The sequence below is a fragment of the Balaenoptera ricei genome, chromosome 3, assembly GCF_028023285.1.
Source record: "Balaenoptera ricei isolate mBalRic1 chromosome 3, mBalRic1.hap2, whole genome shotgun sequence".
NCBI lineage: Eukaryota > Metazoa > Chordata > Mammalia > Artiodactyla > Balaenopteridae > Balaenoptera > Balaenoptera ricei.
In genome coordinates, this window is record NC_082641.1 from 60857474 (window position 1) to 60872952 (window position 15479).

General features: G+C 40.6%; 1 protein-coding gene across 2 annotated transcripts in view; it reads left to right on the top strand.

Moving 5' to 3' along the window:
* IQGAP2 (IQ motif containing GTPase activating protein 2) overlaps positions 1-15479 on the top strand; it is a 295945-nt gene that overhangs the window by 258253 nt on the left and 22213 nt on the right. For both annotated transcript variants that reach the window (XM_059916596.1, XM_059916597.1), the window contains 2 exons: positions 2130-2262; positions 15179-15281. In XM_059916596.1, the coding sequence (XP_059772579.1) occupies positions 2130-2262; positions 15179-15281 (236 nt within the window). The remainder of the gene's footprint in view (positions 1-2129; positions 2263-15178; positions 15282-15479) is intronic.

Below are 15479 nucleotides of genomic sequence, written 5' to 3' on the forward strand. Positions count from 1 at the left end.
AAAAAGAGGGTATCATTTTGTCCATTCAGGAAAAACGTGTCCATTCAGGAAAAACTTGCCTTATCTGCATCAAACAATAGTAGGAAACTGAGTATTTGGTTTGGGATGATTGGGAGAATCCAGCTTCTATGTTTGTTGAGGATTGTGTGTGAATATGTTCTGTTCTATTCTCGAACATCTCTTAAATATACGTGTAAGACTTAAGTCTATTGACTTTATAAGCTCTCCAAATTGTATCACTGATCATTCCACGGGGATTCGGGAGGAGGACTGAATCCAGCAGGAAGATTCACTCACCCTGAAGCTCTCTGAGGAAGCACGTTCATCTTGGCGTTCGCTTTCTCTTTTCTGCCATTCAGCCAGTCATACAAGTATGACATCTATGTGGCCTCTTTCACGCCTCACTTGGAAAATGATAATTTCCCATTCCTCAGTTTTCCTGTAGGTTAGTGATTTATCTGCTGACAAAGGTAGTTCATGATCATTAATCTCTTTCTGGAATTTGTGGCCTCTTGTGAGAAATTTTCCCCCAATCCTCTTACTATGGGAAGTCTTGATTTTCTCAAGCTGCTAATTTTAGTTCTCCTCACTGACTAAAAAAGTAACATCCATTTCTTGCGAATCCTTATCTGCTATTAGAACCTCTTTTTACTTCCTTTTTTCTCAGATTATTCCTACCAAACATCTATGTTTCCAACTCTTCTTCATTTAAAAGGAAATAAAACCAAAAGCCTCCCCTCATCTCTTAAATTCATCTATTTTTTTTTCTCCTCCACTCATATTAATCCTTTGTGTTCCTCAGCAACCATGAAAAATTATAACCAAAAAAGTGCAGGAAGACCAGTTGTCACGTGGGAGCATGGCTGCCTGCCATTTACCCTGCCCCGGCCTTGGGGTGGGAAGGCACAGGTCTTTCTGGTGTACAAGCCTTGGGTGCCCTTAGGAGATACACCAAGGATAATTTCAGGCATATGAAACATTTGCAAATTTATAGAATAAAATATCTACTCTACCTGTGCAAAGAATTCCTCCTAAACCATGATCGCAGCACACCTGGCTTTTCTCCATCTCTGTTGAAATTTGCTGCAGCTTAAAATAGCAGACTTTTTAGAGTCTGAGCCCTGGAGGAAGGGAGCCTTGTATGTATCTGTGTGTCTGGTCTTAACAGCCTTTCCAGCCAGCAACTGTTGTCTGGATCAACTAAGAGTAGAGTAGGCTTAACTTGAATTTTTGTCAAATTGGTAACAGAAACTCTGAAAGGGTGTTGAAATCCCCAGGAGTTTGTGCCAATTAAAGTAGCAAATTTGACTAATTGCTTTCTGGATTGTTTTCTCTACAAAGACTTGATTCTTAGATCAGGGAACATTAGTACTGACTTTTTTTGGGGGGAGGGGGCTGTGTTGGGTCTTCGTTTCTGTGCGAGGGCTTTCTCTAGTTGCGGTGAGCGGGGACCACTCTTCATCGCGGTGCGCGGGCCTCTCACTGTCGCGGCCTCTCTTGTTGCGGAGCACAGGCTCCAGACGCGCAGGCTCAGTAGTTGTGGCTCACGGACCTAGTTGCTCCGCAGCATGTGGGATCTTCCCAGACCAGGGCTCGAGCCCGTGTCCCCTGCATTGGCAGGCGGGTTCTCAACCACTGCGCCACCAGGGAAGTCCCAGTACTGACATTTTTGTGTAGATTTCAGGGGGCATTTTTAAAATCGTATTTTTTAAATGACCTGCCCATAATTTGATTACCTTGGGTCGGTCACAGGGCCTAAGGCCCTAAATGCTCTGTCTGTTCCTTTCTGAGGACCTGGGTCCAACATCCGGAAACATGGACTCGGCTTTGAGGTCCAGAGCCAGCCTTGGAAGGTGCTGGAACAGGTCCCCCGAGGTGTGCAGTAGAAAACAAAGCACTAGCCATCACTGAAGATTTCCTCACCATTTTGATAAAGCCATTTTATTAACAAATTTGACTCTGTCTTAAGACTTTTGGGTTTTTTTCCTTTTTTAGGAAATATTTCAAAGAAGCATGTAATGTCCCTGAACCAGAAGAAAAGTTTAAGATTTCCTCACCATGTTGATAAAGCCATTTTATTTACAAACTTGACTCTGTCCTAAGACTTTTGGTTTTTTTTCCTTTTTTAGGAAATATTTCAAAGAAGCATGTAATGTCCCTGAACCAGAAGAAAAGTTTAATATGGATAAATACACAGATGTGGTGACAGTCAGCAAACCAGTCATTTATATTTCAATTGAAGAAATCATCAGCACACATTCAGTAAGAGAGGCTGGAGGAGGGTCTTAGCAATGGACACGGGGTTCAAACGTCTGCTCTTGAAAATGTTTAGTTTCTACAGGGTGTTACTGTAAGCATGTGCTCCTACTCATGTTCTTAACCTAAAAAAAACTTGAATTATTTATTCCCTGACCCTTATACATTGACTAATCTCCTTTTCCCGAACAGGAAAAGTTTACTTTTGACATGATACATGTATTCCCTGACTCTTGTGCCTTAGGAAAACTCCTCTCCAGCAAGGAGAGTTTATTTCTTCCGTGATCCAGTTACGGTCAGGTGGTGAATGTGCAGTTTAAGCCCTGAGCCCCGGCAGCCCTGGTATTTTCTCCACCCACCAGGGCCACAATGCCTGGACCCCAGAGTCGGTCTCCCCCCCTTTTAAGAATTCTCTTCGCATTTCCAGTAATTTTCTGGGAAAATGAGAATGCTCCCTCTCTTCTAATGTTTGGACATAAAGAGGGAGGGGATAAACAGGCTGCTCCGGGTTGGGGAAAAGAAGACATACACCCCACACCCCAACAGTAGCCGCCTACAAAGAATCGCTTCTGTTGTTCTGGAAAACCCCATTTCTTAGAACCAGGCACTGTCAGTCTGCTATGTCATAATGTCTCCCTCTGGTTCACGTGCAGACATCACCACCATCAACCAGTAGCCTGTATTAGGTGCATTTTGAGGGCAGGGCAGTTTTCTCGGCATGGTGAGGTTCTTTGTTTGTTTGCTTAAGACCAAGTAGAGCTTATTTCCTGAACCAGCTAGGTTCTTAAAGCATAACCTTTTCAAGAACAGTTCTGGACATGACTACTCCAAGCTAAGTCCTGAAGACATGCGAGAAATCCGCCCAAGACCTCCAAAATCAGAACCTGCATTCTCACAAGACCCCGGGTGACACAGATACACACTGAAGCTCAAGAAGCCCTGGTTAAGGATGCACCCAGCTTCAAATGATACACACAACTGGCGGAAAGCACGACAAATACACACCTCTTAAAGGGCCACCCTCTCCCCCAACCAAACCAGATATACTAACAAGTGGCAAAATTGGCTGCTCAGAATTTCAGTCTTCATTTTTAAACTCTTCTAAGTAACTAAACCTTAAATATGGGTTAGAAAGAAAGATTGGATCTACTTTTGATTTCCCTCTTTCAGGGTTGGGACAGGGAACCTCCTTGACATATGCAACAAGCTCTCCATCAGTGTTTTGAGTGACCCTAAACAAAAGCAGATCTGAGTGACCAGCTGAGGGAGTGAGTGGGTTGATTAAATAAAGAGGCTCTACTTGTTTTCCCTATATATAAACACCCCAAATCACCAAGCAAACACATCCAGTATATGCACCACTTGCAAAAATAATTTTCTAACGAACAAGTAGACTCGTTCATATTTGAGCCACGACCCATTTATCTATTTTTTATGGCAAATTTTTCATCTCAAAAAAATGTCCACACGTTGGCTGCACATGTGCTGAGGGCAATAGCCACATGCAGGAAAAGTGAGAGATTCTTTCCCAAGGAGAGCTGAGAGACAATGTTACTGTATTAATTTAGACTGTTACTCTTCAAGGAGAAATAGTCTGTTCCTTTTGTTAACAAGAGTTGAAAACAGAATCCAATCCTGGGAAACATAACTTGTAACCAGTTTGGAATTCCATCACGTGTGATGTTGGAAGCAGATGTAATAACATGGGAGAAATGTAATTGCAGGGAAAGACTGTCCTTGTTTACTGTCTGTCTCAAGTGAGGAGGTGCCCACATGCAGACACAAGCACGGCAGCGGCACGACTTGCCACGCCTGTGGCCACGTACTTGTCTCTTGTTCTCTAAGGAACATGTAGAACATTAGCTCTTTAAGGAGACATTTTCCGGAAATTCTGATGTTCTGTCATTATCAGGATAAAGAGTAGAAGCTGGCTGCCTAAATCATCCCTTCCAGAGACAGCAGCCCATCAGCTGTCCCATCTCTTCAGAGAACTAGAACATAAATTTATCCATCTTGCTTATTTTGTTCTTGTCTCTGACTTACCTTACCCCAAAATATCCTGTGTACTACTTCCAGATTTCACTGTGTCTTTCTGTCATCTGTGTTATTTATATAACATCTTTCTTTCAATCTAACCATAGTAGAAAAACTAGCATGTCTTAACAATGGACAGAACTTTAAAAGTAGTTGAATAGAGTTGCTTCCTTGAAGCTATGCATCTGAGGCCCCCTCTCCCTTTCTTAAAAACCCAATTTGTAAGTATCAGGGAATGTTAGGGAAAATTCAGCATTAAACAAATAACTCTCTCCTTCACTAATCTTAAAGATTAAAAGAGAATGGAAAAGGAAGTAATCAAGGCAGTGTTGTACTGGCATAAGGATAGACATACCGGTCAATGAGATAGAACTGAGAGTCTAGAAATCTTCAAATCTGTGATCAATTTGTTCTTGACAAGGGACTAAAACAGTTCAGTGGGCAAAGAATAGTCTTTTCAACAAATGGTTCTGGGACAACTGGAAATCCATATGCCAAGAATGAAGTTGGACCCTTTCCTTTCACCCTATACAAAAATGAACTCGAAATGGATCAGAGACCTAAATATAAGAGCTAAAACTATAAAACTCTTAGAAGAAAACATAGGAGTAGATCTTTGTGACCTTGGATTAGGCAGTGGTTTCTTAGATATGACACCAAATGTACAAGCCACAAAAGAAAAAAAAACCAAAACAAAAAAACAGATAAATTGGACCTCCTCAAAGTTGGAAACTTTTGTGCTGTAAACATTGCCATCAAGAAAAGACAACCAGAGGGGGAGGAGAGAAGATGGCGGAAGAGTAAGACGCGGAGATCACCTTCCTTCCCACAGATACAGTAGAAATACATCTACACGTGGAACTGCTCCTACAGAACACCCACTGAACGCTGGCAGAAAACGTCAGACCTCCCAAAAGGCAAGAAACTCCCCCTGTACTTGGGTAGGGCAAAAGAAAAAAGAAATAACAGAGACAAAAGAATAGGGACGGCACCTGCACCAGTGGGAGGGAGCCGTGAAGGAGGAAAGATTTCCACGCACTAGGAAGCCCCTTCGCGGGCAGAGACTGCGGGTGGCAGAGGGGGGAAGCTTTGGAGCCACGGAGGAGAGCACAGCCACAGGGGTGCGGAGGGCAAAGCGGAGAGACTCCCGCACAGAGGCTTGGCGCCGAGCAGCGCTCACCAGCCCGAGAGGCTTGTCTGCTCACCCGCCGGGGCGGGCGGGGCTGGGAGCTGAGGCTCAGCTTGGGTCGGATCTCAGGGAGAGGACTGGGGTTGGCGGCGTGAACACAGCCTGAAGGGATTAGCGCACCACAGCTGGCTGGGAGGGAGACTGGGAAAAAGTCTGCAGCTGCCAAAGAGGCAAGAGACTTTTTCTTGCCTCTTTGTTTCACGGCGCGCAAGGAGAGGGGATTCAGAGCGCCGCCTAAACGAACTCCAGAGACTGGCGCGAGCCGCGGCTATCAGCGCGGACCCCAGAGACGGGCGTGAGACGCTGGGGCTGCTGCTGCCGCCTCCAAAAATCCTGTGTGCGAGCACAGGTCACTCTCCACACCGCCCCTCTTGGGAGCCTGTGCAGCCCGCCACTGCCAGGGTCCCGTGATCCAGGGACAACTTCCCCGGGAGAACGCACTGCGCGCCTCAGGCTGCTGCAACGTCACGCCGGCCTCTGCTGCCTGCAGGCTCGCCCCGCCTCCTCTGTACCCCTCCCTCCCCGCGGCCTGGGTGAGCCAGAGCCCCCGAAGCAGCTGCTCCTTTAACCCCGTCCTGTCTGGGCGGGGAACAGACGCCCTCAGGCGACCTACACGCAGAGGCGGGTCCAAATCCAAAGCTGATCTCCAGGAGCTGTGCGAACAGAGAAGAGAAGGGGAAATCTCTCCCAGCAGCCTCAGAAGCAGCGGATTAAAACTCCACAAACAACTTGATGTGCCTGCATCTGTTGAATACCTGAATAGACAACGAATCATCCCAAATTCAGGAGGTGGACTTTGGGAGCAGGATATATTAATTTTTCCCCTTTTCCTTTTTTTGTGAGTGTATATGTATATGCTTCTGGGTGAGATTTTGTCTGTATAGCTTTGCTTTGTAATAGCTTTATTTTACTTCACTATATTATAGCCTCTTTCTTTCTTTCTTTCTATTTTTTCTCCCTTTTACTCTGAGCCGTGTGGACGAAAGGCTCTTGGTGCTCCAGCCAGGCATCAGGGCCGTACCTCTGAGGTGGGAGAGCCAACTTCAGGACACTGGTCCACAAGAGACCTCCCAGCTCCACGTAATACCAAATGGCAAAAATCTCTCAGAGATCTCCATCTCAACATCAAGACCCAGCATCACTCAATGACCAGCAAGCTACAGTGCTGAACACCCTATGCCAAACAACTAGCAAGACAGGAACACAGCCCCATCCATTAGCAGAGAGGCTGCCTAAAATCATAATAAGGCCACAGACACCCCAAAATACACCACCAGACGTGGATGTGCCCACCAGAAAGACAAGATCCAGCCTCATCCACCAGAACTCAGGCACTGGTTCCCTCCACCAGGAAGCCTACACAACCCACTGAACCAACCTTAGCCACTGGGGACAGATACCAAAAACAACGGGAACTACGAACCTGCAGCCTGTGAAAAGGAGACCCCAAACACAGTAAGATAAGCAAAATGAGACGACAGAAAAACACACAGCAGATGAAGGAGCAGGGTCAAAACACACCAGACTTAACAAATGAAGAGGAAATAGGTAGTCTACCTGAAAAAGAATTCAGAATAATGATAGTAAGGATGATCCAAAATCTTGGAAATAGAATAGACAAAATGCAAGAAACATTTAACAAGGACGTAGAAGAACTAAAGAGGAACCAAGCAATGATGAAAAACACAATAAATGAAATTAAAAATACTCTAGATGGGATCAATAGCAGAATAACTGAGGCAGAAGAAAGGATAAGTGACCTGGAAGATAAAATGGTGGAAATAACTACTGCAGAGGAGGATAAAGAAAAAAGAATGAAAAGAACTGAGGACAGTCTCAGAGACCTCTGGGACAACATTAAACGCACCAACATTCGAATTATAGGGGTCCCAGAAGAAGAAGAGAAAAAGAAAGGGACTGAGAAAATATTTGAAGAGATTATAGTTGAAAACTTCCCTGATATGGGAAAGGAAATAGTTACTCAAGTCCTGGAAGCACAGAGAGTCCCATACAGGATAAACCCAAGGAGAAACATGCCAAGACACATATTAATCAAACTGTCAAAAATTAAATATAAGGAAAACATATTAAAGGCAGCAAGGGAAAAACAACAAATAACACACAAGGGAATCCCCATAAGATTAACATCTGATCTTTCAGCAGAAACTCTGCAAGCCAGAAGGGAGTGGCAGGATATACTTAAAGTGATGAAGGAGAAAAACCTACAACCAAGATTACTCTACCCAGCAAGGATCTCATTCAGATGTGATGGAGAAATTAAAACCTTTACAGACAAGCAAAAGCTGAGAGAGTTCAGCACCACCAAACCAGCTTTACAACAAATGCTAAAGGAACTTCTCTAGGCAAGAAACACAAGAGAAGGAAAACACCTACAATAACAAACCCAAAACATTTAAGAAAATGGGAATAGGAACATACATATCGATAATTACCTTGAATGTAAATGGATTAAATGCTCCCACCAAAAGACACAGGCTGGCTGAATGGATACAAAAACAAGACCCATATATATGCTGTCTACAAGAGACCCACTTCAGACCTAGAGACACATACAGACTGAAAGTGAGGGGATGGAAAAAGATATTCCATGCAAATGGAAATCAAAAGAAAGCTGGAGTAGCAATTCTCATATCAGACAGAATAGACTTTAAAATAAAGACTATTACAAGAGACAAAGAAGGACACTATATAATGATCAAGGGATCGATCCAAGAGGAAGGTATAACAATTGTAAATATTTATGCACCCAACATAGGAGCACCTCAATACATAAGGCAAATACTAACAGCCATAAAAGGGGAAATCGACAGCAACACAATAATAGTAGGGGACTTTAACACCCCACTTTCACCAATGGACAGATCATCCAAAATGAAAATAAATAAGGAAACACAAGCTTTAAATGATACATTAAACAAGATGGACTTAATTGATATTTATAGGACATTCCACCCAAAAACAACAGAATACACATTTTTCTCAAGTGCTCATGGAACATTCTCCAGGATAGATCATATCTTGGGTCACAAATCAAGCCTTGGTAAATTTAAGAAAATTGATATCGTATCAAGTATCTTTTCCGACCACAACGCTATGAGACTAGATATCAATTACAGGAAAAGATCTGTAAAAAATACAAACACGTGGAGGCTACACAATACACTATTTAATAACGAAGTGATCACTGAAGAAATCAAAGGGGAAATCAAAAAATACCTAGAAACAAATGACAATGGAGATACGACGACCCAAAACCTATGGGACGCAGCAAAAGCAGTGCTAAGAGGGAAGTTTATAGCAATACAAGCCTACCTCAAGAAACAGGAAACATCTCGAATAAACAACCTAACCTTGCACCTAAAGCAATTAGAGAAAGAAGAACAAAAAAACCCCAAAGCCAGCAGAAGGAAAGAAATCATAAAGATTTGGTCAGAAATAAATGAAAAAGAAATGAAGGAAACAATAGCAAAAATCAATGAAACTAAAAGCTGGTTCTTTGAGAAGATAAACAAAATTGATAAACCATTAGCCAGACTCATCAAGAGAAAAAGGGAGAAGACTCAAATCAATAGAATTAGAAATGAAAAAGGAGAAGTAACCACTGACACTGCAGAAATACAAAAGATCATGAGAGATTACTACAAGCAACTCTATGCCAATAAAATGGACAACCTGGAAGAAATGGACAGATTCTTAGACATGCACAAACTGCCGAGACTGAACCAGGAAGAAATAGAAAATATGAACAGACCAATCACAAGCACTGAAATTGAAACTGTGATTAAAAACCTTCCAACAAACAAAAGCCCAGGACCAGATGGCTTCACAGGCAAATTCTATCAAACATTTAGAGAAGAGCTAACACCTATCCTTCTCAAACTCTTCCAAACTATAGCAGAGGGAGGAACACTCCCAAACTCATTCTACGAGGCCACCATCACCCTGATACCAAAACCAGACAAAGATGTCACAAAGAAAGAAAACTACAGGCCAATATCACTGATGAACATAGATGCAAAACTCCTCAACAAAATACTAGCAAACAGAATCCAACAGCACATTAAAAGGATTTTACACCATGATCAAGTGGGGTTTATCCCAGGAATGCAAGGATTCTTAAACATACGCAAATCAATCAATGTGATACACCATATTAACAAATTGAAGGAGAAAAACCATATGATCATCTCAATAGATGCAGAGAAAGCTTTCGACAAAATTCAACACCCATTTATGATAAAAGCCCTGCAGAAAGTAGGCATAGAGGGAACTTTCCTCAACATAATAAAGGCCATATATGACAAACCCACAGCCAACATTGCCCTCAATGGTGAAAAACTGAAACCATTTCCACTAAGATCAGGAACAAGACAAGGTTGCCCACTCTCACCACTATTATTCCACATAGTTTTGGAAGTGTTAGCCACAGCAATCAGAGAAGACAAAGAAATAAAAGGAATCCAAATCGGAAAAGAAGAAGTAAAGCTGTCACTATTTGCAGATGACATGATACTATACATAGAGAATCCTAAAGATGCTACCAGAAAACTCCTAGAGCTAATCAATGAATTTGGTAAAGTAGCAGGATACAAAATTAATGCACAGAAATCTCTTGCATTTCTATACACTAATGACGAAAAATCTGAAAGTGAAATTAAGAAAACACTCCCGTTTACCACTGCAACAAAAAGAATAAAATATCTAGGAATGAACCTATCTAAGGAGACAAAAGACCTGTATGCAGAAAATTATAAAACACTGATGAAAGAAATTAAAGATGATACAAATAGATGGGAGAGATATACCATGTTCCTGGATTGGAAGAATCAACATTGTGAAAATGACTCTACTACCCAAAGCAATCTACAGATTCAATGCAATCCCTATCAAACTACCACTGGCATTTTTCACAGAACTAGAACAAAAAATTTCACAATTTGTATGGAAACACAAAAGACCCCGAATAGCCAAAGCAATCTTGAGAACGAAAAATGGAGCTGGGGGAATCAGGCTCCCTGACTTCAGACTATATTACAAAGCTTCAGTAATCAAGACAGTTTGGTACTGGCACAAAAACAGAAATATAGATCAATGGAACAGGATAGAAAGCCCAGAGATAAACCCCCACACATATGGTCACCTTATCTTTGATAAAGGAGGCAAGCATATACAGTGGAGAAAAGACAGCCTCTTCAATAAGTGGTGCTGGGAAAATTGGACAGCTACATGTAAAAGTATGAAATTAGAACACTCCCTGACACCATGCACAAAAATAAACTCAAAATGGATTAAAGACCTAAATGTAAGGCCAGACACTATAAAACTCTTAGAGGAAAACATAGGCAGAACACTCTATGACATACAGCAAGATTCTTTTTGACCCAGCTCCCAGAGAAATGGAAATAAGAACACAAATAAACAAATGGGACCTAATGAAACTTAAAAGCTTTTGCACAGCAAAGGAAACCATAAACAAGACCAAAAGACAACCATCAGAATGGGAGAAAATATTTGCAAATGAAGCAACTGACAAAGGATTAATCTCCAAGATTTACAAGCAGCTCATGCAGCTCAATAACAAAAAAACGAACAACCCAATCCAAAAATGGGCAGAAGACCTAAATAGACATTTCTCCAAAGAAGATATACAGATGGCCTACAGACACATGAAAGAATGCTCAACATCATTAATCATTAGAGAAATGCAAATCAAAACTACAATGAGATATCATCTCACACCGGTCAGAATGGCCATCATCAAAAAATCTAGAAACAATAAATGCTGGAGAGGGTGTGGAGGAAAGGGAACACTCTTGCACTGTTGGTGGGAATGTAAATTGATACAGCCACTATGGAGAACAGTATGGAGGTTCCTTAAAAAACTACAAATAGAACTACCATACGACCCAGCAATCCCACTACTGGGCATATACCCTGAGAAAACCATAGGTCAAAAAGAGTCATGTACCAAAATGTTCATTGCAGCTCTATTTACAATAGCCAGGACATGGAAGCAACCTAAATGTCCATCGACAGATGAATGGATAAAGAAGATGTGGCACATATATACAATGGAATATTACTCAGCCATAAAAAGAAATGAAATGGAGGTATTTGTAATGAGGTGGATGGAGTTAGAGTCTGTCATACAGAGTGAAGTAAGTCAGAAAGAGAAAAACAAATACAGTATGCTAACACATATATACGGAATCTAAGGGAAAAAAAAACCATGAAGAACCTAGTGGCAAGACGGGAATAAAGACACAGACCTACTAGAGAATGGACTTGAGGATATGGGGAGGGGGTGGGGTGAGATGTGACAGGGTGAGAGAGTGTCATGGACATATATACACTACCAAATGTAAAATAGATAGCTAGTGGGAAGCAGCCGCATAGCACAGGGAGATCAGCTCGGTGCTTTGTGACCACCTAGAGGGGTGGGATGGGGAGGGTGGGAGGGAGGGAGATGCAAGAGGGAAGAGATATGGGAACATATTGTATATGTATAACTGATTCACTTTGTTATAAAGCAGAAGCTAACACACCATTGTAAGGCAATTATACTTCAATAAAGATGTTTAAAAAAAAAAAAAAGAAAAGACAACCAAGGGAATGAGAGAAAATAATTGCAGATAATGTATCTGTTAAAGGACTTGGATCCAGAATACATAAAGAAAACCTACAACTCCATGGTGAGATAAATAATCTGATTTAAAAATGGACAACTGTACATCAAATGACACAATGAACACAGTGAAAAGGCAACCTACAGAATGGAAGAAATATTTGCAAATCATCATATACTGTATCTGATAAAGGGTTAATATCCAGAATATGTAAAGAATTCTCACAACTTGACAACAACAAAAAACAGCCCAATTTTAAAATGAGCTACACACCTGAAAAGACATTTCTCCAAAGAAGATATAGAAATGGCTGACAAGCACATGAAAAGATGCTCAACATCACTAATGACTAGGGAAATCCAAATCAAAACCACAATGATTTTGCCTCATTGTATAATAGAGACAGCCTATAAATCTATCATTTGGTTTGGAAAAAGAAAAAAATAAAAACACGAGATACCACCTTACACCCATTATGGCGGCTACTATAAAAACAAAAACAAAAACCAGAAAATGTGTTAGCAAAGATATAGAGAAGTTAGAACCCTTTTATACTATTAGTGGGAACGTTAAATGGTACAGCTGCTATGGAAAACAGTATGATAGTTTCTCAAAAAAATTAAAAACAGATTCAGTTCTGCGTATATACTCAATAAAAAGCAGAATCAAAGAGACATTTGTACCCTCCTGTTCATTGCAGCATTCATTGTACAGTAGCCGAAAGGTGGAAATAACCAAGTGTCCCTCGACAGATGAATGGATAAAGAAAATGTGGTACAGACATACAATGGAATATTATTCAGCCTTAAACAGGAAGGAAATTCTGATATGCTACAACATGGCTGATCCTTGAGGATCTTATGCCAAGTGAAATAAACCAGCTGCAGAAAGACAAATACTATATGATTCCACTTATATGAGGTACCCAGAGTAGTCAGATTCAGAGAGAAGAAAGTACAATGGTGGAATGAGGAGTTGTTGCAGAATGGATACAGAGTTTTAGTTTTGCCAAATGGAAGAGTTATATAGATTGGGTGCACAATAATGTTAATGTACTTAACACTACTGAACTATACACTTAAAAATGGTTAAGGTGGTACATTTTATGATGTGTATTTTACTACAATTAAAAATAAAAACATAAAAATAAAATTTTTAAATGGGCAAGCGATCTGAATAGAGATTTCTCCAAGGAAAATATACAATAGCCAATAAGCACATGAAAAGATGCTCATCATTATTAGTCATCAGGAAATGCAAATCAAAACCAAAATGAGATAACTTCACGCCCACTAGGATAGCTAGAATTAAAAAGTCAGGTAATAATAAATGTTGGCAAGGATGTAGAATGACTGAAACTCTCATATACTGCTGGTGGAGATGCAAAATGATCCAGCCACTTAGGAAATCAGTTTGGCAATTCCTAAATGTTAAACAGAGTTACTATGTGATGAAGCAATTCCTAGGTATGGGCTCAAGAAAAATGAAAACAGGTGCACACAAAAACTAGTCCATGAATGTTCACAGAAGCATATTCATAATAGCCAAAAACTGGAAACAAATGTCCATCAAAAGATGAATGAATGAAGCACGATATATCCATATAATGGAACATTTTTTCGGGGATAAAGAGGAACAAATGCATGCTACAACATGGATGGACCTTGAAACCATCATGCTCAGTGAGAGAAGTCAGTCACAAAAGGACACACATTGTATGAGTCCACTCATGTGAAGCATCCAGAACAGCTAAATCTATAGAGACAGAAAGTACATTAATGGTTTCCAGGAGGAAGGGGTAATATGGGAAGTGACTGCTAATGGGTACACAGTTTCTTTTAAGGTGATGAAAATATTCTGAAATTAGATAGTGGTGATGGTTACACAAGTCTTTGAATATACTAAAAACCATCGTTATCATAGGTTTTAAATGCGGGGATTTGATGGTGTGTTAATTGTATCTCAATAAAGCTGTTGAGAAAAAAGAGATTAAAAATGGAAAAGACTAATTTTATTATATGATTCAGTGTTTTGTAAGATAGTTACTCAAGACAACTAAAGTTAGATTTCCCATCACCAGGGATACCGGTCCCACACTTTGGAAACATTGTTTTAATTTAACTCTAAATGAAAACAAGAGCAGCTGTGTTTTCATAGCTGTGCCCCCAGAGTTACTATGTTTCCTCTAAGACCTGGCGAACACCCAGCAGTGTTACCCTTAATCCATTTTTGGAATTCTGAAAGGAAGAACCAGCTGGTACATCTAGGTCTCAGGCCAAAGAATCATATGGGCATTTCTGCCATCCCTACCCATGAAAGATCTTCAATGCCAGACAGATTAAAATAGCTAATAGTGGTGATTTGAAAAAATATATAGTGTTCGATTACCGAGTAATTTTTCTCTTAAGAGATATGGAAATGCCCTTACAGTTTGCTACCGTATTAGCCAAGAGACTTCTGTGTTGTTTTAGACTCTTTCCCCAACTTTGACTTTTTTTTCCTCTTTTTTATTGATGTGTCGTTGATTTACAATGCTGTGTTAGTTTCAGGTGTACAGAAAAGTGATTCAGACTACTATATATGTAGTCTTTCAGATTCTTTTCCCTTACAGGTTATTACAAAATATTGAGTATAGTTCCCCGTGCTGTACAGTAGGTCCTTGTTGGTTATCTATTTTATATATAGTAGTGTGTGTATGTTAATCCCAAACTCCTAATTTATCCCTCAACTTTGACTTTTGTATAAACATGGAGGGAGCACCGGGTTTAGGTGGAAGAAGGCTGCGTCTGAGCAGATCTTGCTGAAAGAGTGTTTATGAACACCTTTCACAAAACTACAGTTTCTCGATGAAGAGTGGGCACTTGCCTCTAAGGTAAAATGCAAGCTGTGTCTCTCTGTGGTCTCTAATTTTAATAAATGTCAGACTTGTATTTAAGATTCAAACAATATCAGAAGAAAGTTATCATGAAAAACTGGGAAGGGAACTATGTAAATATGGTAGCCATTGAGAATTGACTTTTATTTTTGTATATGTGTTGCTTTCTATATAAAGCTCCTGTTGGAACACCAGGATGCAATTGCCCCTGAAAAAAATGACTTACTGAATGAACTATTGGAATTGCTGGGAGAGGTGCCTAATGTGGAATCTTTTCTTGGTAAGGGCTTCTTCCCTCTGGTTTGTATTTGATTGGTTGGTTGGATGGTTGGTTGGTTTTCCTATCCTAGATCAAAAAATCTTTTTAATTTAACACTTAAGTTTATTTAAAGGATAACTACAGTAGCCCCTTCCTACATGAAGGATTCTGTAATTCTTAGTGTGCTAGATTATCAAACAATTTGATATTCTTGAAGCT